The sequence below is a fragment of the Myotis yumanensis genome, unplaced genomic scaffold (genome assembly GCF_028538775.1).
Source record: "Myotis yumanensis isolate MYYU_CA2020_CCGP unplaced genomic scaffold, mMyoYum1.0.hap1 SCAF_4, whole genome shotgun sequence".
In the NCBI taxonomy this organism is placed as follows: Eukaryota; Metazoa; Chordata; class Mammalia; order Chiroptera; family Vespertilionidae; genus Myotis; species Myotis yumanensis.
The window spans coordinates 56,375,511-56,397,187 of NW_027223755.1; the positions used below are offsets into that span (position 1 = coordinate 56,375,511).

Consider the following 21,677-nt stretch of genomic DNA (forward strand, 5'->3'; position numbering starts at 1 on the left):
GACATCACAATGAAAGAGAATTACAGGCCAATATCCCTCATGAACATAGATGCCAAAATCCTCAACAAAATCTTAGCAAATCGGATCCAGCAGTACATCAGAAGGATCATACACCATGACCAAGTAGGATTCATCCCAGAGATGCAAGGATGGTACAACATCCGTAAATCAATAAATGTGATACATCACATAAACAAATTGAAAGAAAAAAACCACATGGTCATATCAATTGATGCAGAAAAAGCATTCGACAAAATCCAACACCCATTTTTGATAAAAACTCTCAGAAAGGTGGGAATAGAAGGATCATACCTCAACATAATAAAAGCCATATATGACAGGCCCACAGCCAACATCATACTCAATGGACAAAAACTAACACCATTTCCCCTAAGAACAGGAACAAGACAGGGATGCCCACTCTCACCACTCCTGTTCAACATAGTACTGGAAGTATTAGCCATTGCAATTCGGCAAGAAGAAGGAATAAAAGGCATCCAAATTGGAAAAGAGGAAGTAAAACTGTCCTTATTTGCAGATGACATGATATTATACATACAAAACCCTAGAGACTCCATCAAAAAGCTACTAGACTTAATACATGAATTTGGCAATGTAGCAGGATACAAAATTAACCCCAAGAAATCTGAGGCATTTCTATACACCAATAGTGAACTTTCAGAAAGGGAGATCAGAAAAACAATCCCATTTACCATCGCACCAAAAAAATTAAGATACCTAGGAATAAACTTAACTAAAGAGGTTAAAAACCTCTACTCAGAAAACTACAGGACGTTGAAAAAAGAGATAGAGGAAGACATAAACAGATGGAAGAACATACCATGTTCTTGGATTGGTAGAATCAACATCATTAAAATGTCCATACTACCCAAAGCAATCTATACATTCAACGCACTTCCCATTAAAATACCAATGGCCTTCTTCACAGATCTAGAACGAACTCTCCAAAAATTCATCTGGAATAAAAAAAGACCCAGAATAGCTGCAACGATCCTGAGAAAGAACAAAGTAGGTGGGATCTCAATGCCAGATATCAAGCTGTATTACAAAGCCACTGTTCTCAAAACTGCCTGGTACTGGCACAAGAACAGGCATATAGATCAGTGGAATAGAATAGAGAGTCCAGAAATTAGCCCGAACCAATATGCTCAATTAATTTTTGACAAAGGAGGCATGAACATACAATGGAGCCAAGATAGTCTCTTCAATAAATGGTGTTGGGAAAATTGGACAGACATATGCAAGAAAATGAAACTAGACCACCAACTTACACCATACACAAGAATAAACTCAAAATGGATAAAGGACTTAAATGTACGACAGGAAACCATAAAAATTCTAGAAGAATACAAAGGCAGCAAAATCTCAGACATATGCCAAAACAATTTCTTCACTGATACAGCTCCTACGGCAGTTGACACTAAAGAGAAACTGAACAAATGGGACTACATCAAAATAAAAAGCTTCTGCACAGCAAAAGAAACCATCAACAAAACAACAAGAAAACCCACCTCGTGGGAAAACATATTTGCCAACGTCATATCTGATAAGGGCTTAATCTCCAAAATTTATAGGGAACTCATACAACTTAACAAAAAGAAGATAAACAATCCAATCAAAAAATGGGCAAAGGATCTAAATAGACACCTTTCAAAAGAGGACATTCAGAAAGCCAAGAGACATATGAAAACATGCTCAAAGTCACTAATCATCCGAGAGATGCAAATCAAAACAACAATGAGGTACCATCTCACACCTGTCAGAATGGCCATCATAAACAAATCAACAAACGACAAGTGCTGGAGAGGATGTGGAGAAAAAGGAACACTTGTGCACTGCTGGTGGGAATGCAGACTGGTGCAGCCACTATGGAAGGCAGTATGGAGGTTCCTCAAAAAATTGGAAATGGAACTCCCATTTGACCCTGTGATCCCACTCCTAGGAATATATCCCAAGAAACCAGAAACACCAATCAGAAAGGATATATGCACCCAGATGTTCATAGCAGCACAATTCACCATAGCTAAGATCTGGAAACAGCCTAAGTGCCCATCAGTAGATGAATGGATTAGAAAGCTGTGGTACATCTACACGATGGAATACTATGCTGCTGTTAAAAAGAAGGAACTCCTACCATTTGCAACATCATGGATGGAACTGGAGAGCATTATGCTAAGTGAAACAAGCCAGTCAATGAAGGAAAAATACCACATGATCTCACTCATTCATGGATAATAAAGACCATTACAAACTTTTGAACAATAATAGATACAGAGGCAGAGCTGCCTCAAACTGATTGTCAAACTGCAGTGGGAAGGCCAGAGAGAGTTGGGGGACAGGAGGGAGGGGAGTAAGAGATCAACCGAAGGACTTGTATGCATGCATATAAGCATAACTAATGGACATAAGACACTGGGGGGTAAGGGAGGGTAGGGGTTTGTCAAGGGGGGGGGGGGGAAGGATACTTATGTAATACCCTTTGTAATACTTTAAGCGAAAAATTAAAAAAAATAAAATAAAATAAAATATAAATAAATAAAAAAAAAACTTAAAAAACAAAACAAAAAAAAAAAAAAACTGAATGATCAACTGTTAAAATATCCAAAAGTCACTGTGTCCCTTGTATGGTAGCTGCCTATTTGCATTGAGGAAGCACTAATTATATATGCAAATCCCTTACTCTCCAGGGGATCCTGCTGGTTTTGGAATGCATCCCTCATCTATTATGGGAGCCATCTGTGCTTTTAAGATCTATTAGAATTAATGGGGGCGAAGGACTTGATTTAGTTAAGGTCTATGATCTAGGGGTGATCATTTAATTTGTTGTCAAAACTGGGACCCTTATAGAATGAAAGGTAGCACTAATTATTTGGCACACTGGAATAACAGGCATAAAATGGACTTTCTCTTGATAAACATGGATACATGGCCATAGGTATAGCTTGACACGATGAAGAAGATTTTATATTTATCTATATGCCCACTAATGTGCCCCTGGAAAAATTAAGCAAGTCAAAGGACTATCTTCTTCTATCTAGCTGTAAGATGACTCTAGTGGTTTCTGCCTCCTGATATTCGTGACCTTGTGTGAAATTCATCCTCTTGTGTGAAGACTGAACCTAGGGACTTGTTCCTAAGAGATGGATTATGGCGAAGTGATTGGATGTCATTTCCAAGATTAGGTTATAAAAGACTGGCACAATTTTTTAAAAAAATGCTGCTAGGTGTTGTTTTTAAAGATTATTTTATCATGTTAATGAAGTTCCTTTCCTAATTCACTAAGGGAGTTTTAAAAATAAAGATTAAATGTTGATTTTTTTAAAAAAAATAGATTTTATTGATTTTTTACAGAGAGGAAGGGAGAGAGATAGAGAGTTAGAAACATCGATGAGAGAGAAACATTGATCAGCTGCCTCCTGCACATCTCCTACTGGGGATGTGCCCGCAACCAAGGTACATGCCCTTGACTGGAATCGAACTTGGGACCCTTGAGTCCGCAGGCCGACGTTCTATCCGCTGAGTCAAACTGGCCAGGGCTAAATGTTGATTTTTATCTTAAAAAAATGGTCTGGGACTGCCTTGTCTTTATTCTCGTCTCCTCTCTGGCTCTCTCACATCCTCTTCCTGATAAAGCTCATGTGGCAAAGAACTGAGGGGGACCTCCAGCCAACAGCCAGCCAGCACCTGGGTTTTCAATCTATCACATTGCTGAAATCTCTTATGAGTTCTAATAATTTCTCTGTAAATTCCCTTAACTTTTCTATGTAGGTAATACTATTAACCATAGCTATAAAAATATAATTTTTTCTTAATTCTCATACATTGCACTTTTTTTCTTTTGTTTAAGTTTGACAGGTCATCCATAATGTTGAAAGGAACAATAGTGCTTAATACTCTTGTCTTATCCATGTGCAGATTTTATATGTGATGATTTGATACATGTATACATTTGAGAATATAAGTTATCAATGGTTATCCTCAAGAGAAAGAAACATATAACTTTGCATTTTTCCCCAAAAATCAATGGATTAGAGAAGCTCACCCTTCAAGCTGATCCTTGAGTCATTACTAGGTTGCTTCTCACCCATATAGTAGGCTCTAAAAAAAAAATCTCAAAACCAAAAAAATCAGTTGTTATCACGAGATATTTTATAGAAAAGCATTTGCTTCCCAGCCCTGCAATGTGATGAGATAAGTAAATGTTTTTCTTTTTTTTAAAATATATTTTATTGATTTTTTACAGAGAGGAAGGGAGAGAGATAGAGAGTTAGAAACATCGATGAGAGGGAAACATCGATCAGCTGCCTCTTGCACATCTCCCACTGGGGATGTGCCTGAAACCCAGGTACGTGCCCCTGACCGGAATCGAACCCGGGACCTTTCAGTCCGCAGGCCGACGCTCTATCCACTGAGCCAAACCGGTTTCGGCAGGGGTCATGTTTTCTTATCCACTCAGTTACCCTATGTCTTTTGATTGGGGCATTTAATCCATTTACATTTAAAGGTATTATTGATAGATACTTGTTTGTCGCCATTTTTATTCTTTACCCTTGTGTTCCTTCTTCGTTTTCTATTTTTTCTTTTTACAGTAGACCCTTTAACACAGGGGTCCTCAAACCATGGCCCGCGGGCCACATGCAAATACAAATATTGTATTTGTTCCCGTTTTGTTTTTTTTACTTCAAAATAAGATATGTGCAGTGTGCATAGGAATTTGTTCATAGTTTTGTTTTTTTTTTTAACTATACTCCAGCCCTCCAACAGTCTGAGGGACAGTGAACTGGCCCCCTGTTTAAAAAGTTTGAGGACCCCTGCTTTAGCATTTCTTGCATTGCTGGTTTGGTGGTAATAAACTCCTGTAGTTTTTTATGTCTGTGAAGCTCCTGATTTCACCCTCAATTTTGATTAATAGCCTTGCTGGGTACAGTATGCTTGGATTCAGACCCTTCCTTTGCATGACTTTGTATATTTCATTCCATTCCCTTCTTGCCTGATGTGTTTCTGTTGAGAAATCAGTCGCTAGTCTGATGGGGGATGTTTTTCTTTTTAATATATTTTTTTAAAATGTACTAGTCCTGTGGATGAAAGTTGACCTAGAGTCCTAGACTGAGTCATGTTTTCATTTGTTAAAATTGGCTTGGCTTACATATGGGAAATTAATGCAGCTAAAAGCATTAATGTAGTTAATCTACTTACTAAAAGACAGTTCTTCAAGTTTATAAGGTAGCTTAGTTTTAGCTTCTTAATTTCATTAGAAGAAAACAAAACCATTTTCTTCTACCATTAGTATTAATTATTTATTCACCCAGCATTGTTCTAAGTAGATGACTTAAGACCTTCCTGGGGAATGGCACTTTGTCATTTATCATACTGGGCTATGCTGTCTTCCTAACCATTTTGCACAACCTTGATTTTCTCATATTGAGAGTAGTTGGCAATAACCATAAATGTTCATAATCTCTGCTCATTATATAACCTTAAAATTTCCCAGAGAACTTTTAGCAAAGAACTCTAATAACATACATAGAAAAGCAATCACAGAGCAAGAGCATTTGTAAACTTTCTTGGTCTTATAAACTCTACAGTAGCTCAGGAGATTGCATTGAACTTATGGGTATTTGACAAATTATTTCAATACTAGCATCAATTAAATAAAGCTCTACGAAGGCTAGAAATCTTTGCTCTTCTTATTAGCATGATTAGATGCCAAAGTTTCAAGGAATAAAAAGTAAGTCTGACTTTTAAGAAAGAAGTGAGTCACCCTTCTTCCTTTTGAGAATATAGTTAACTATGAAGTATCCCTTTTTAAAAAAAACTGGATTCATGGAGATACCGCTCGCCTGCCTGCCTGATCACCCCTAGCCACCTCTGCCTCAGCCCCCACCACAGCGGCTTCATCCAGAAGGTTGTTCAGCTGTCTGGTCTAATTAGCATATTATGCTTGTATTATTATAGATATTATATAGCATTAATTACCTTGGGGCCATATAAATGTATACAAATAAATTTTGTTTGTTTTAATCTTAAGTTATTTTTGTAAAAGTCTCTGTTGTTATTCCCTTCCTTTATCTTTGTCCTCAAAATGAGACTTATTAAATCGATAGGTGTTTTTTTTATATTATAAGAAGAAAAATGTTTCTTATAATAGAATTTGACTTCTATAGTTTGATTGCCTATAGGATATTCAGTTTGAATCCTGACAAATTAGTTAAGAAAATTTCTTATAAATAGTTGTTGATATAAGAGAAAATGAACTCTAGAATATGCATGATAGAACTGCTTCTGTCACCATTAAAAGACACTCATCCTGGTGCTACACTACTAACACAATTTTATTTTTTTTTGTAATTGCTTTCAGAACATTTTCAATTTTTGATTTATAGCAAGATAAGTACTTCATTTCTACCATGTGACATCTCAAAAGTTATGCCTCATTTTTTTTCTGAATGAGTTTAGATTATGATGGACATCTAGTGCTATAACATTTCCCAAGCTGTTAGATAAAACAAGAATCACCAAGTCAGTGAACAATTATGTCCCAGGTACTTTTCTGGGTGCTGGGAATAGAGCAGTAAAGAAGCTCCTTGGAGGTAAAGCAGAGGGAGTTTCACCAACCTGAACACCAAGGAAGAAATTCACTTTATATGTAGTGAATCCAGAGAGGCTAGACCTCCAATTGCAAATCTTACCACCCCCCCCCCCACCGAACAGCTTACCTTGTATTGTTCAAAATAAAACTCTCATACGGTTGTTCACATTTAACATTCAGTATTATCCTCCACCCACTTTCTCCCAATAATAACAGCATCAACATATTTTCAAACATCAATTGTCATAGAACTAACTTAATTGAATTTTGGGCCTGAAAATCTATGCTTCACAAAATTATTTTTTTGCAATTATGGCCCCTAATCTTCTTGTATTTAAGGTTCCACCTCTTTAATTTTATTTTGTTCATTTTGGAGAAAACTTCTTCCTAAAGTTAAATAATACATTGGAAAATGTCAAGGAATGCAAACTGTTTCTTAGTATAAAAAAAGAAAAACTCTTTGGAATACAGTGATAGTCTCTGACAGAACGCAGAGCTGTAGTTGGGAAATATTTAGGTTGTCAGCCAAAATAATAGTGCTATGTCATATGAACAGTAATGAGTTTCTTAGCCTGTTTGGGGAGGTCTAGAGGTCAGTGTCATTATGACAAGTTTTAGAAAATGACAAACCAGAGGCACAAAAATATCTAAATGATGTGCCCTAAAATTGTAGGTGTGTCATTGGGTCACACTAGCCATTAGTAATAAATTTATGCGAACCATTCGAATGCTGTCTCTCTTAGCAAGACACAGAAGTAAAATGGGATAGGAAGCACCTTAAGGAAATCAAGGGACTGACAATAGTTTTGTTAAGGCAGAATTAAGGATTTAAGAGTTAGGGATGGGGAGAAATAAGAAACATGATTAGCTGCAGAATATTTATGGACCTGGAAGGGAGCAGGGAACTCGAAGCTCAGAAAGCCTTATTGATGGTACCATATGTGCTTTTGTTTAAATGTAGCACTAGAAAATGGGTAATCATTTTTACATGCAATGCTGAACTCTGTAGTCAGTATTTTGTCTTTTGCTTTGAATGGATTTGATTTCACTTTTCATTTAGTTAAGAACTGTGTATCAATTCAGGTGGAGAGACTTTTTTTTTTTTAAATTTCCATGCTTTCTTAGGTGAGTCCTGGCTCATGTGCTCAGTGGTTAGAGTGTCAGCTGGTGCATTAAAGGTTCACAGGTTTGATTATGGTCAAGGGCATGTACCTGGGTTGTAAGTTGATCCCTGGCTTGGTGGAGGCTCATGCGGGTGGCAACTAATCAATGTCTCGCTCTCACATCGATGTTTCTCTCCTCCCTGCTCTCTCTTTCTCTCTCCCTCTCTTTTCCACCTCCCTCCCTTCCCTTCAAGTCTCTAAAAATCAATGGGAAAAATATCCTTGTGTGAGGATTAACAAAACAAAAAGAACTATGTGAGATAACAGAAAACTTTTTGAGGGAAGTGGGGATTAAACTTTGAAACCGCCAGTCACCTAAGAAAGGTTTGAAATCACTGTGTGTTTGGCAGTCTTTACAATCTGGCCAGATCGTCATTTATTGGGAGTCCAGGCTGGAAGTTGAACAGGATGGCCTCTCAAATTCCCTCCTGCTTCTGTGATCAATCATTAAGTGTTGTTAAGGGTAGTGCAGTGGATACTGTAGCAGCCTTGATTCCCCAGAATAAATCCCACTTGATCATGATGCATGATCTTCTTAATGTATTGCTGGATTCAATTTACTAATATAAATATGTGTATATATATTATATATATACACACATGCATATATATATATTTAAAATATTTTATTGATTTCAGAGAGGAAGAGGTAGAAACATCAATGATGACAGGGAATCATTGATTGTCTGCCTCCTGCACGCCCCCTACTGGGGAATGAACCCACAACCCAGACATGTGCCCTTGACCGGAATTGAACCTGGAACCCTTCAGTCTACAGGCCGACACACTATACACTGAGACAAACCAGCTAGGGCTCGATTTACTAATATTGTGTTAAGAATTTTAGCATCTATGTTCATCAGGGATATTGGCCTTTAATTTTCGTTTTTGGTCGTACTTTATCTGGTTTTGGAATTAGAATAATGCTGCCTTCATAAAAGGGTTTGGGAGTCTTCCCTCCTTTTGAATATTTTGGAATAGTTAGAGAAGGATTGCTGTTAGTTCTTCTTTGAATGTTTGGTAAAATTCACCTGTAAAGCCATCCAGTCCATACTTTTGTTTGTTGGGTTGATTTTGTTTTTTTGATTACTGCTTCAATTTCACTAGTTGTAATCTGTCTATTCAAATACTCTGATTCTTCCTGATCTAGTTTTGGAAGCTTGTATGTTTCTAGGAATTTGTCCATTTCTTCCATATTGTCCAATTAGTTGGCATAAAGTTCTTCATAATATTGTCTTACAATCCTCTATATTTCTTTGGTGTCAGTTGTTACTTCTCTTCTTTCATTTTTGATTTTATTTATTTGGGTCCTCTCTTTCTTTTTTTCTTGATGAGTCTGGTTACAGGTTTGTCAATCTAGTTTATATTTTCAAAGCACCAGCTCTTGGTTTCATTGCTCTTCTGTATTTTTTAAGATGCTATTTCATTTATTTCTGCTCTTATCTTTCTTCCTTCCTTCCTTCTACTCACTCTGGGCTTTGTTTGGTCTTGTTCAAGTTCCTTTAAGTGTAAAGTTAGATTGTTTATTTGAGCCTTTCCTTGTTTCTTGGCTGTCAGAGGGGAGGGGGGCTGGGGCACTGGATGAAAGAAGGGGAAGGGATTAAGCAACCCCCACCCCCCAATATATATAGCACATAGACACAGACAACCATGTGGTGTTAGCAAAAGGGAAATGAGGGTGGAGGTGGGCAAAGGGGAGGAAATGGGGCTGGAAAGAGACTGCTTGGGGCAGTGGGCACACAGTGCGGGGTGCAGATGCTGTTTCACTGACTTGTCCACTTGAAACCTGTATGATGTTGTGAACCAATGTCACTCCAATAAGTTCAATTAAAAAAAGAATAAAAATATGAGAAAATGAAAATATTAAGGTTATAGAATTATAGTGACTTCACCCTTTTTCTTGGTTTTCTTTTGCTATTATTACACCATCATTTTTTACACTATCTTTTTTGCCTCCTGTTATTAAACCGAGAGCAGCTTTATCTGCTCTTGAGAAGGAGGAAAAAAAGACAGGAAATAGTTCAACAGTTGAACTGCACTAAATAGCTTAATGCTTCCCTTTTAACAGCTGGTAATTTTCATGGATGGCTCCAGCATTCCTTGACTTGTGAAAAAATCATTTAGGAAGCTTCTTCCTTATGAGCAATTCATCACCCTTAGGGAAGCTGGATAAAAAAATGTATGATGTGCCTGTGAGTCATCCTTAATATACTGGAATTTTCTTCAATAAGCTTCTCTAATGGGGAATACTTATCATTCCACACAAACTTCTGAGACCTGTTATCACTTGATAGATTGAAAAACCCTTGGAGACAAGGCAATCTACTGGGCAGACAGCCTGGAAATAGCTTCTAGAATCTAGACCAATCAACTGCCTGGAAACAGCCTTTGGACCAATCAACCACCTAGAGACAGTACCTGGACCAATCACTTTCTTCTGAGAACTGTTTCTTCCAATATCAGCTGCTACTGCCTTGCAAACCAAAACCAGAGATATAAAACATACCTGAATTATTTCTATACTGACTTCCCTTGTGCCAGCCCACCTATGGCCTATTTGACAAGTACCTCAAAGCCTGTGCCCCTCAGTGGAATTTATTCTGTACCAAATAATTATTTAGCCATCTCATATCCTTTGTGGAATGAAGTAAGGAATAAATATATTTCAGGATATATAAAAGGAAACATACTTTATGGTAATGGTATTATAAGTAAAACCATCTTCAAATGAAGAAAAAATATAGTAAAAGGCCATCCGTCATCCCATTCATTCTAGTTTTGTGCAGGTGTGGGGAAATCTGTGGTGGAATTTGAGAAGTTTTGTGTCACAGAAAAGGATTCTTCAAAGGGGAGTAATAAAAATAAAAGTAGGAAACTTGAACTTGCTCACTTAAAAGTTTAAGGTTTACTTGTTTCTCCTGCTGACTTGGTTAAGCCAATGTAATCAACATGGTCATATTGGTAAATATGTGTGTGAGGTAAGTTATATAATCGTGTCTCCATTGTCTTGTTGAGCATACTGGTCACCATCACTGCTTAGAAAGAAAGCCAGAGTTCTCTGGTCCGGAAAAGACTCACTTTTTCTCATACCTATAAAAGGACAGCAGACAAGGCAAGCAGGGTGCTGTTCACCAGCCATGGGAGGCTGGCCTGCTGTGAGACCCCTCTTCTTTGTGACTCCGGCCTTGCTATTAAACATGGGAAAGGCCCTTTGTATTTTTTTTTGTAGTTTAATTTATATTATGAAAAAGATAAAATTAAATATTCTTTAAGGGGAATAAGACTGTGGCCTAATATATGGCAAAATTAGAAAGTCAATTAAGTTCTCATTAAGAGACTTTCATTGTAACCGTGTGCAGTCCTACTCAAACACTGCAGAGTTTGTCGTTGCTAATGAGCCTTTCCTGACATGGTTGTCTACTGTTTCCTTCTTCCCTGCACAAGATGGGAGGTGGTTTTAGTTTCTGAATCCTGATGGTGGCTGCTGGCTTTCTCCCTGTTCTTGTGGCTAAAATGCACACCAGTTCTCAGGGCAGATTAATTCTCCCCCTCACTGTGGAACAGGGCTGTCTAAAAGCAAGGTTATTTTATTTAGAAAACAAATTGCAGTATTTGTGAGGCTTGGGAGTAAAAAGCCAACCCCTGGCAAGATTAATATTGTGGCCAATTAGAGCTTGTGAGTGCTTGACCTTGGTATTCTCAGAGACACCCATATATCCACCCAAAGCTGAACAAATAAAGTGCTTAATTTGATTTCTTTTATAAGTAAAGAGATTGTGGTGCTTGCTCATAGGAAGTTGGTCTTCTGTTATTCTTTTAACTAGTAGAAAAAAACAGAAGGCTCCTTTTTCATCTCTATTTTCTGCAATAGTTTTGTCCTCTCTGCTGCCAGCAGGATGGTTTTTAGGTATGTAAATGCTGTTGGTCAAGTGTAAAAGCTCTGTTGGCAGCAGAGGAGAGGAGAGAGAGAGGAGGATTGAGAAAGATGGAAGAAGCGAGGGAAGGAGGGAGAGAGAATGAGAGAGAATAAAGAGAATATGTCAGCCAAGACAGTGTATCAGGCAAATGAAAAAGAAATTCCTCATTGGGTAGAAAGTTGAAATGGAAGTAAGTAAATATAGGGGAAACAGGAGAAACATTTATTTTTTCTGCTGCCCCGTACATGTGTGGGAATGACAGTAGTCCATAGTAGACTAAAAAGATAGAAGTATTCCAGGAAGTTCAGGTCCTTTGGATGGAGGATGAACGGGCCTGGGGAGAACATGGCGTGCTCAGAGCTGTTCTGTTCTGAATGCACAGGCGCAGGACAGATGCCCTTCAGAAGTGCTCCGAAAAGGTGGTGCTGGCAGCTGCCAACACCGTCTGGGAAGACGGCGCCGAGTAATGAATGATTCATCTCAGTTCATGCTGCTCATAACATTTTTCTTCCTTGCATTGGGGTTGAGAAAGGTGAAGATACCAAAATTCAAATACAGGAATTTCAAAACTTTAACTTTTGCCTTGTTATTATGCAGGCCTGTGTTGAGACCGAGGCCTCTTCATTAATCTTTCCTGACCTGTACTTTGGCACTGCTACCTTCTATATTTTAAAATGACTCATTAATATCAGAGTTTTATTATCTCCATATATGGGTTGGATTCTCTAGGACAGAAACTGTTTTAAATGAAGTCACTTGGGGCTGAAAAATAAACTACTTGTTATTAGAACTCATTTTTCCTTAGTGTTTTATTGTCTAAGGTTGTCTCATTGTAGTTTATACTTATTTATTTCACTTGTAGCAATTACATTGTGTGCCTTTTGCCTGAGGACACACTAATTTACGACTTAAACACATTTCTAGGTCAATTAAGATTATTTTCAATCCCTAAGCCACAGAACACACATCCCAACTACTTAAGTTGTTTAAGGGATTCATGGGAAAGGGTGACAAGGAAGTTATTACAGTTACTTTTCTAATTATTTGAAATACCGAGCAGTAGCATCTGCCGTTACTTGAGTACTACTATGTTTTTCGGTGCTTTTGTGTTTTGTAAGTAAAAATAATTTTTTTAAAATAAAAATGTCCTGAAAGAAGAAATTAATTAGGTGAGAAGACATTGTACCCTTATTTCTTAGTAAACTGTGAATCATTAGGCTGTGGATTAAAGCTGGAGGTGCTGAGTCATTTGGGTTCATAGATAAAAATCTTCGATTGCTAAGGAATCAGTCTCCCCTCGTCTTGATTGTGAATTAATTTGCTGGGACCTCACAGGTGCTCAAACCTGCAAAATGAAAAGAAAGTCTGATTATACAGTAATAATACTAGTTCATAAAAGGTGAACATGCTAGTAGTTCTGAATAATTTCTCTTTGGAGGCAATATACTTCTTTCAGCGTTGCTGGTAGTGTGGACAAACTATTCTCTCTTCCCCTCTCTATCATTATCCTCCTCATCATCTATATTAAATTTAAATTCGGTTTAAAAATTGTCTTTCGAATCAGAACATGTGCCACACAAGAAAATTACTCCTAATACAGTGTAGGCATACCTTGGCTTTTCCCCCAGATAATTCATGCCAAATGGTTTGGCTAGTTTAAAATATTAGTTTATTTTCAGAGTGAGTGAAGCCACTGGAAAATTAAAATGTATTCTGATCATGGTCTCATGGGTAGCACACCAAGAGGCCATTGGGAAGGACCCGGGTTGATCCAGGACCCTGGACTTTGTGAGTGTTATTGCTAAGGATTCACAATATAAATTTATTTTTCTGGTACTAAAGAGAGGCCAGTTTCCAGGGCTTTTCCTTTGATTGTTGCAATGCCAAATTTTAGTGAAGCAATATCTTTAAATAAACACACAACCTCATAAAAATAGAATAAAATTATTTTTTATCTGCTATTTTATTTCCTTTATATCTTCCCTTTAGAATCTTATGAAAGAATGTCTGGGTGGTAATGACACTGAGGAGGGATAGGGCTGGATGGAGCCTCAAGGCCCTAAGTATTTTATGAAGACAGGATAGTGTCTCGCATTTCATTTCATGCAAAAATAGTATTGAACTAGAAAATGTGTGTAAGAAACTGAGGTCTGATTTCCACAAGATAACAATTTCAATAAAAATATATTAAAATGTCAAATTATTTTAAGTTTTTTCTCATATTTGATGCTTCTGCTTTGCTGTTATTCTGGGGGTTTTTGGTTGTTGTTTTGTTTTTCTCTGCTTCTTGGATTGGCCAGCTCAAGGAGCTCCAGCAAAGGTCACATGAACCTCGGGATGAATGCCCGAAGATTTTGCACTGTTCAGAAACCAAGTTATCCATGTTAACCTGGGAGGAAATGAATTAAATTTTTAGAAATGAGAAAGAGCTCAGTTGGTGTGGCTCAGTGGTTGAGCGTTGACCTATGAACCAGAAGTCATGGTTTGATTCCTGGTCAGGGTACATGCCTGGGATCTCCAGTAGGCAGCTAACCAATGAGTCTCATCATTGATGTTTCTCTCTCTCTCTCTCTCTCTCTCTCTCTCATCTCTCTCCCCCCTTCCTCTCTATAATCAATAAAAATATATCATTTAAAAAAGAAATGAAAACGAGCAAATGTTTTAATATAGATTTTATTTATGAAGTATTTATGAATCTTTTGAGGTTTCTAGATAATATTCATTGGTTGGCAATATATAACTGAATTAACAAAAAACAGTGCAAAATAGTTTTTCTTTGTTCAAATAATAACATACTCCCTGGCTAGTTGCTGCAGGAGAACTTGGATTCTGGCTTACTATTTTACATTCAGAGTATAAAATGCCTAGAAGGTGTTCCAAACACTTGAATTAAACCTAACTAATAACCTCAGTGTAACCAAAACAAACACTTCTATAATTTTTTCATTGTCAGAAATTACCACTGCACTGGATAAACTGCATGGTGTTTATAAAATAGCAAAAGGAATATGGTAGCTTATCTGGAACTCTGAAAATATCCAATAGAATAAAAACTCAGAGACCATAATGGCAGAATGACCAGAACGACCAGGACAACCAGTTGATTAGTCACTATGATGTGCACTGACCACCAGGGGCCAGACGCTCAACACAGGAGGAGGGGGAGGAGAGTGCAGTGAGGCCTGGAGGTGCATGCTATGGCCCAGGGATCCCCGGAACCGCAAGCCCAGAGCTTGCTTTCCAATAAAAAAAATAAATTGGGAAAAAAAAGCGGCCAATGCTGCCACCCTGGGAAGTGTTGTGCCCAGATTCCAAGATCCCCAAAAAAATTCCACACTGGGAGCCAGTTCGATGCAACAGCAGAAGGACCTTTTATTTTTTGGGCTAGCTAGACCGACCCCCGTTCCCGGCCGGCCCGGCCCTGCTCCCGGCCAGCCCGGCGACAGGAAGAGAGAGTGCCCTCCCATGGGAAAATCCGGCTTAAATAGGGGGGTGACTCAAGGGGATTGTGGGCCCTGCCGATTGGCCAGGCGTGAGCCGGGTCTTGTTACACAGGATGTGGTCATATCTATGGCGCGCACTTCCCTTGATTGTCATTGGTTAGTTTAAAATCCCGGGCGCGGCCAGCAGAGGCCTGGGCTTCCGGGAAGAAGGCTACACGTGGCCCCAACATGGAGGAGATGGCGGGGAGCGCATAGCCCTCACCCTTTCATTCCCCCCTTGTCTTGGAACTTCCGGCTCAATCATGAGTCGGGCTGCATTTCTATTCCACCGTCGCTAGAGGCCTGTACTGGGCATATCTTAACAAATGGTCTGGTGGAAGGGAAAGTAACAATTTTTATTGAAATAGGATTTTTCTTTTTAAAATTCCTCCATGGCCATTAAAAAGCCAAATCGAGATTAATTTATCTACTATTCTGATGTTTGCATAAGTACAACAAGAACGGTAACTGAAAACCATCATTAGAAACTGGTCTTATTGAATTTATGCAAAGAGATGTATTGCCAGATTTCGGAGGAATTATATAAGAAGAAAAATATATTGATTTATTCTAAGATTTTCTGATTTTCTTTGCTAATTTCTTTTCATGCATAACCATGCTTTAGATTTTTATTCTAACCAGGCTTTTTCTAGCTTTACTACCCCTGACATGGGCATGGTCATGCAGGCCTGCAAGCAGTACACAGGCTGTCAACTGTCAACTGTCTCTCAACAGCGACCAAAACCTGATGGGCACCGTTCCCTGTTCAGTTGGGCACCTGCCCTCTTGGCAGCTAGGCACTCCTTACTTTCAGGGGTCATCCCGCACAGTTCTTTTTTTAGGACAATCAATATACATTCAAACCTGCAAGAGAATTAAAGGTTAATGTAATATATTAACACAATGAAACATAATACTGGCATCATGGCCGCTTTCAGGCAGCCAAATCTTCCGCTATTAAACATGTGATACTAAAGTCTATCCCCGATTTTTCTATAAATTGTCCCTGTCTCTTTGGAGCCATGTCCATGCAGATGCAGGCATCATCTAAGTCTATTGTGGGGGCTCCTGGCGACAGGAGTGATCGCGAGTTATGTCACCAGCATCAGGCAGGTGGAGCACGCCGTAGCTTGAGCTTCAGTGGGTTGCGTTGATCTCTTTCGACGCTCCATTTGGTGATGAAGTCTTTTTGGACCGTGGATGGGTCCGCTGACCGGACGTGAGTGTGATGGATCCAGGTCGCAACGCCGTCTACCTTGAGAGCAGTGGGGGTCGTTAGCACCACAGTGTAGGGACCCTTCCAACGTGGCTCAAGAGTTTCTTGATGATGCCTTTTGACGTAGACCCAATCTCCTGGTCTGTGTCGATGAGGAGTTGGAATTGGGCTGGTCTCATAGATGGCGCGAAGGCGTGGCCAAATGTCCTCGTGTGCCCTCTGGAGCCCTCTTAAGGAAAGAGATAGTTCTTGATTTTCAAATTCAGCGAGAAAGTTAGCTTTAAGGTTAGGAATGATAGGGGGTGGCCTGCCAAACATGATTTCATAGGGAGTAAAGCCCAGGGTGTAAGGGGAGTTCCTTACCCGGTAAAGGGCATACGGTAGGAGAGCCACCCAGTCCCCACCAGTCTCCATGGTTAATTTGGTAAGGGTCTCTTTTAGAGTTCTATTCATTCTTTCTACCTGACCTGAACTCTGGGGTCTCTAAGCACAATGTAGTTTCCAATTTGCCCCAATAGCCCTGGTTACTACCTGTGTTACCTGTGAAATAAAGGCTGGCCTGTTGTCGGATCCTATCATAGCAGGAAAACCATACCTGGGTAAGATGTCTTCCAGCAGCTTCTTGGCCACCGTCTGAGCTGTTTCACGCTTGGTTGGGTATGCTTCTACCCAGCCAGAGAAGGTATCTATAAATACTAAAAGATATTTATAACCATACTTCCCTTGTTTAATTTCAGTGAAGTCGACCTCCCATTGTGCTCCAGGTTTGGTGCCTCTGAGCCTGGTTCCTTCTTTATTTGATCCAACCCTTGCGTTTGTGAGTTGACAGGTCTTGCAGGCTGACACAACCTGGTCTATCTTGGTATTCTGCTGGTGAATTTTGATCCTGGCATGTTGGATTAAGTCCTTCATTTTCCGGGCTCCCAGGTGAGTGGATTGGTGCATATGTTTTAATATCGTGTCCCCGAGCCAGTCCGGCAGTATAAGTTCTCCTTCTGGTGTATGCCACCATCCCTTTATTTCCTGGGCTTTAGGGAGCTTTTTGATACGTTGCAACTCCTCCTGGGAGTACTTGGGCTGGTCTGGTAGGACTGGGTCCCCTGGGTCTGGTAGTTGTAAGGCCATGGTAGGGACCGAGGTAAGGGCTACTGCCTTTGCAGCCTGGTCAGCCTTTTGGTTACCTTTAGCTACCAGGTCATTGGCTTTTTGGTGTCCCTGGCAGTGGATTATGGCTAACTTGGCAGGAAGCCATAAGGCTGAGAGCAGGTTGAGGATTTCCTGCTTATTTTTTATTGTCCGTCCCTCTGCTGTCAATAGCCCTCTCTCCTGGTAGATTGCCCCGTGAACGTGAGCTGTAGCAAATGCATAACGGCTGTCTGTGTAAACGTTAAGCCGCTTTCCAGCCCCCAGTGTCAGTGCCTTGGTGAGTGCAATGAGTTCTGCTCGCTGAGCTGATGTCCCAGGGGGCAGAGCCTCCGCCCACACAGTGTTTGTGTCGGCAACCACCGCCGCACCTGCGTACCTGCACCCGTTCTGCACGAAGCTGCTTCCATCCGTGAACCAGGTGGCCTCTGCATCTGGGAGGGGCCGATCGGTCAAGTCCTTCCGAAGTCCATGTACCTGCTCCAGGATTCCCGCACAGTCATGTAGTGGGGCATCTAGGTCAGGGTCAGGTAGCAGGGTAGCAGGGTTGAGGGCCGCACTGGGAAGGAACCGCACTCTAGGGGGGTTGAGCAGCAAGCTTTGATAGTGGGTCATGCGAGCATTGCTCATCCATCTATCAGGAGGCTGTTTTAGGATCCCTTCAATGGCATGCGGGGTTGTGATCCAGATCTCCTGCCCCAGGGTCAGTTTGTCAGCATCCTTGACTAAGAGCGCGGTTGCTGCAATGATTCTTAGGCACGGTGGCCAGCCGGCGGCTACAGGATCCAGCTTTTTAGACAAATATGCTACTGGGCGACTCCAGGGGCCTAAAGCCTGGGTTAAAACCCCTTTTGCCACTCCTTTGTGCTCATCTACAAAGAGGCGAAAGGGTTTTGTAATGTCTGGTAGGCCCAGGGCTGGAGTAGCTAAAAGAGCTTTCTTTATCTGATTAAAGGCCATTTCTTCTGTCTCAGTCCATTTAAAGGCCTTCCCCTCCTTGGTGGCTTCATATAGGGGCCTGGCGATCTCAGCAAAACTTGGTATCCAGAGGCGGCAATAGCCAGCCGATCCTAGGAACTCCCTCACCTCCCTCCGGGAGGTGGGAGCAGGGATTTTCAAGACTGTCTCTTTTCTAGCATCTGACAACCGCCGCTGTCCGCCCTCCAGTATGTACCCCAGGTAACTCACCCTCTTTTGGCATATCTGAGCCTTCTTCGCAGAGGCCCGGTACCCTAAGGTCCCTAGGGTGGCCAGCAGATCTTTGGTCCCTTGTTCACAATCTTTGGCAGTATCGGCAGCAATCAGGATGTCATCTACGTACTGAAGGAGAGTGAGATTGGGGTGCTCTCTCCTGTACTCACCAAGGTCTTCATGCAGCGCCTCGTCGAAGATGGTGGGTGAATTCTTAAATCCTTGGGGCAATCGCGTCCAGGTTAATTGTCCACTGTAGCCTTCCTCTGGGTCGTGCCACTCGAAGGCAAACAGGGGCTGGCTTTGAGGCGCTAGCGGCAGGCTGAAAAAGGCATCCTTCAAGTCTAGTACGGTATACCAGACTCTAGAGGGTGCCAGAGAGCTTAGGAGAGTGTATGGGTTAGGAACGGTTGGGTGTATATCCAGGACCCTTTTATTTACTTCCCGGAGGTCCTGGACTGGTCGATAGTCATTCGTGTGGGGCTTTCTGACCGGCAGGAGGGGGGTGTTCCAGGCAGATTGGCATGGAACCAGTACCCCTAGGCTTCGCAGTCTCCGGATGTGAGGCTGGATTCCCTTCCGAGCCTCCTGGGACATAGGGTACTGTTTTACTCTTATTGGGCTTTCTCCTGGTTTTAGCTCAACCAGGGTTGGGGCCCTGTGGGCGGCCAGTCCTACTCCCCCCGTCTCTGCCCAGGCTGTGGGGAATTCTTGCAGCCATCTATCTATATTGTTCTCTACTGGGGGCGCCCCCTGGTGTAGGCGATATTCATCCTCCAGTCTCAGAGTCAGAACCTGGATGGGTGGCCTTCGCTATCGGTAACCTGAGGCCCCCCTTGTCTGAAGGTTATTTGGGCTCCAATCTTGGTTAGCAAGTCCCGTCCTAAAAGGGGGTAGGGGCACTCCGGTATTACCATGAAGGAATGGGATACCCGGCTCGTTCCTAGATCTACTGTTCTTCGGGTAGTCCATGGATACTGGCTCATGCCAGTTGCCCCTTGCACCCAGGACTTTTTATTAGCAAGCTTCCCCTGAGGTGTGCGGAGAACCGAATGTTGTGCTCCAGTGTCGACAAGGAAGTCAACAGGGGTCCCCTCCACTCTAAGAGTTACCCTGGGCTCGGGGAGGGGGTCCGAACCCCGACTCCCCTAATCACTCAGTCCTTCCAGCTCCAAGACCTCCACCCGGTCCGTCTTGCTTCCCCTTTTACCGGCCTTCTTTGGGCATTCTCGGACCCAGTGCCCTATCTCTTTGCAGTAAGCACACTGGTTCTGTTGCAGTTTTTTCTTCCCACTCCGGGCAGTTTCCTTACCTCTTTCTTGGCCATCAGCAAGCTGGCGAAGGCGGCGGGTCCGCTCCTCAGGGGACTCCGTGGTGGTGGCTAGCAGAATCTTGGCCAGGTTTCGGGTCTGCTTGTCACTGGCAGCCACTATGGCTCGGGCTTGTCTATCCTCAGGGGACTCTCGGTTATTGAACACCTTCTCTGCCACTGCCAGTAAATCCTGTAAACTCTTTTCTCCTAATCTATCTATTCTCTGCAGTTTTTTTCTAATGTCCATGGCTGACTGGTTTATAAAACTCATGATTACAGCTGCCTTATTCTCAGGGGCTTCTGGATCCATGGGGGTGTAGGTGCGATATGCCTCCATGATCCGTTCTAGAAAGGCAGCTGGAGACTCATCTTTTCCCTGCTGTACGTTCCCTACCTTGGTCAAATTGGTGGGCTTCCTAGCAGCCCTACGGAGACCCCCCATTAGAGTCTGACGGTAGACCGAGAGCCTCTCCTTACCTTCTGCCGTGTTGAAATCCCATTCAGGCCTAGTTAAAGGGAAAGAGGCATCTATCTGGGCCTGGTTTGTGGTTGGATTTCCGTCCACACCAGGAACCATCTTCCAGGCCTCATTGAGGATCCTTTCTCTCTCTTCTGTTGTGAACAGAACCTGTAAAAGCTGCTGACAGTCGTCCCATGTGGGCTGATGGGTGAAAAGAACAGAATCTAGCAAGTCAATAAGTCTCCCCGGCTTTTCAGAGAACTTAGGGTTCTGTGCCTTCCAGTTATACAAATCGCTAGTTGAGAAAGGCCAATAGATATGGGGCTGGTTGCCATTCGCATCCGGGGGTCCAGCGGCCCGTAAGGGCAAGGTCTTAATAGTGGAGTCGGGGGCTGCGACAGACAGTTCCCGCTGAGCTCTTTGCCGGGTGAGAGGCGGGCCTCCTACCGGAACCGGAACTGAGGCCACTCCCAGAACCCCGCCCCAAGGCACTCCTGGAACTGCATCCCCAGGTACTCCCGGAACCCCGCCCCCAGGCACTCCCAGAACTGCGTCCCCAGGCACTCCCGGAACTCCGCCCCCAGGCACTCCAGGAACTCCGCCCCCAGGTACTCCCGGAACTGCGTCAGCTTCCCGCCACAGGGCAGGATCAAATCTCTCCGGCATCCTGTGGAAATGATATGGGGGAGGAAAAATTAACTCTTCTTCAGTTCCCCCCTGCAAAACCGGGTAGGGGGGAGCTGGAGCTGACGGCAGGGTGGTTCTTTTCCCCTTCCTCTTCTCCGCTTCCTGCAAGGCAAGAATGGGTTCTGGCTCCGGAGGGTGTGGAGGTAGGAAGGGCCTAAGCCAAGATGGTGGATCTTCCACGAGGTCCTGCCAAGTAACAATGTAAGAGAGTTGACCAGGATGTCCCTCTTTGGGCTGGGAGACGATATCCCTAACCCGGCGGATGGTGGGGAGATCGAAAGTCCCCTCCGGCGGCCACCCGACATTAAAAGTCGGCCACTCCCTGGAACAAAAGGCCCGCCACCGGTCCTTCCGAACCTCCGCACTGAGGTTGCTGGCTCTTTCCTCTACCTCTTTAAAATGACAGACCATAATGCTTAAAGGAGTAGTTTGAGTCTGTCCCATAATGTCTATCCAGTAAATCCACAAAATAAAACCAAAAAAACACAAACACAGA

At 42.0% G+C, this 21,677-nt stretch overlaps 1 protein-coding gene across 1 annotated transcript; it reads right to left on the bottom strand.

Moving 5' to 3' along the window:
* Positions 1 to 16,046: 16,046 nt before the first annotated feature.
* Positions 16,047 to 20,139, bottom strand: LOC139008782 (uncharacterized). Its single transcript, XM_070412382.1, has 3 exons — positions 20,035 to 20,139; positions 16,984 to 18,851; positions 16,047 to 16,617 (listed from the first exon to the last, which is right to left on the bottom strand). The coding sequence occupies exons 1-3, from the start codon at positions 20,047 to 20,049 to the stop codon at positions 16,278 to 16,280; spliced, it is 2,223 nt and encodes a 740-aa protein (XP_070268483.1). The 5' UTR covers positions 20,050 to 20,139; the 3' UTR covers positions 16,047 to 16,277.
* Between the last annotated feature and the right edge of the window lie 1,538 nt (positions 20,140 to 21,677).

Coding starts and splice junctions, on each gene's coding strand:
- LOC139008782 (XM_070412382.1), bottom strand. Junction 16,618..16,983: donor CTGGAAGACATCTTACCCAG/GTATGGTTTTCC, acceptor TCTTTCCTTAAG/AGGGCTCCAGAGGGCACACG.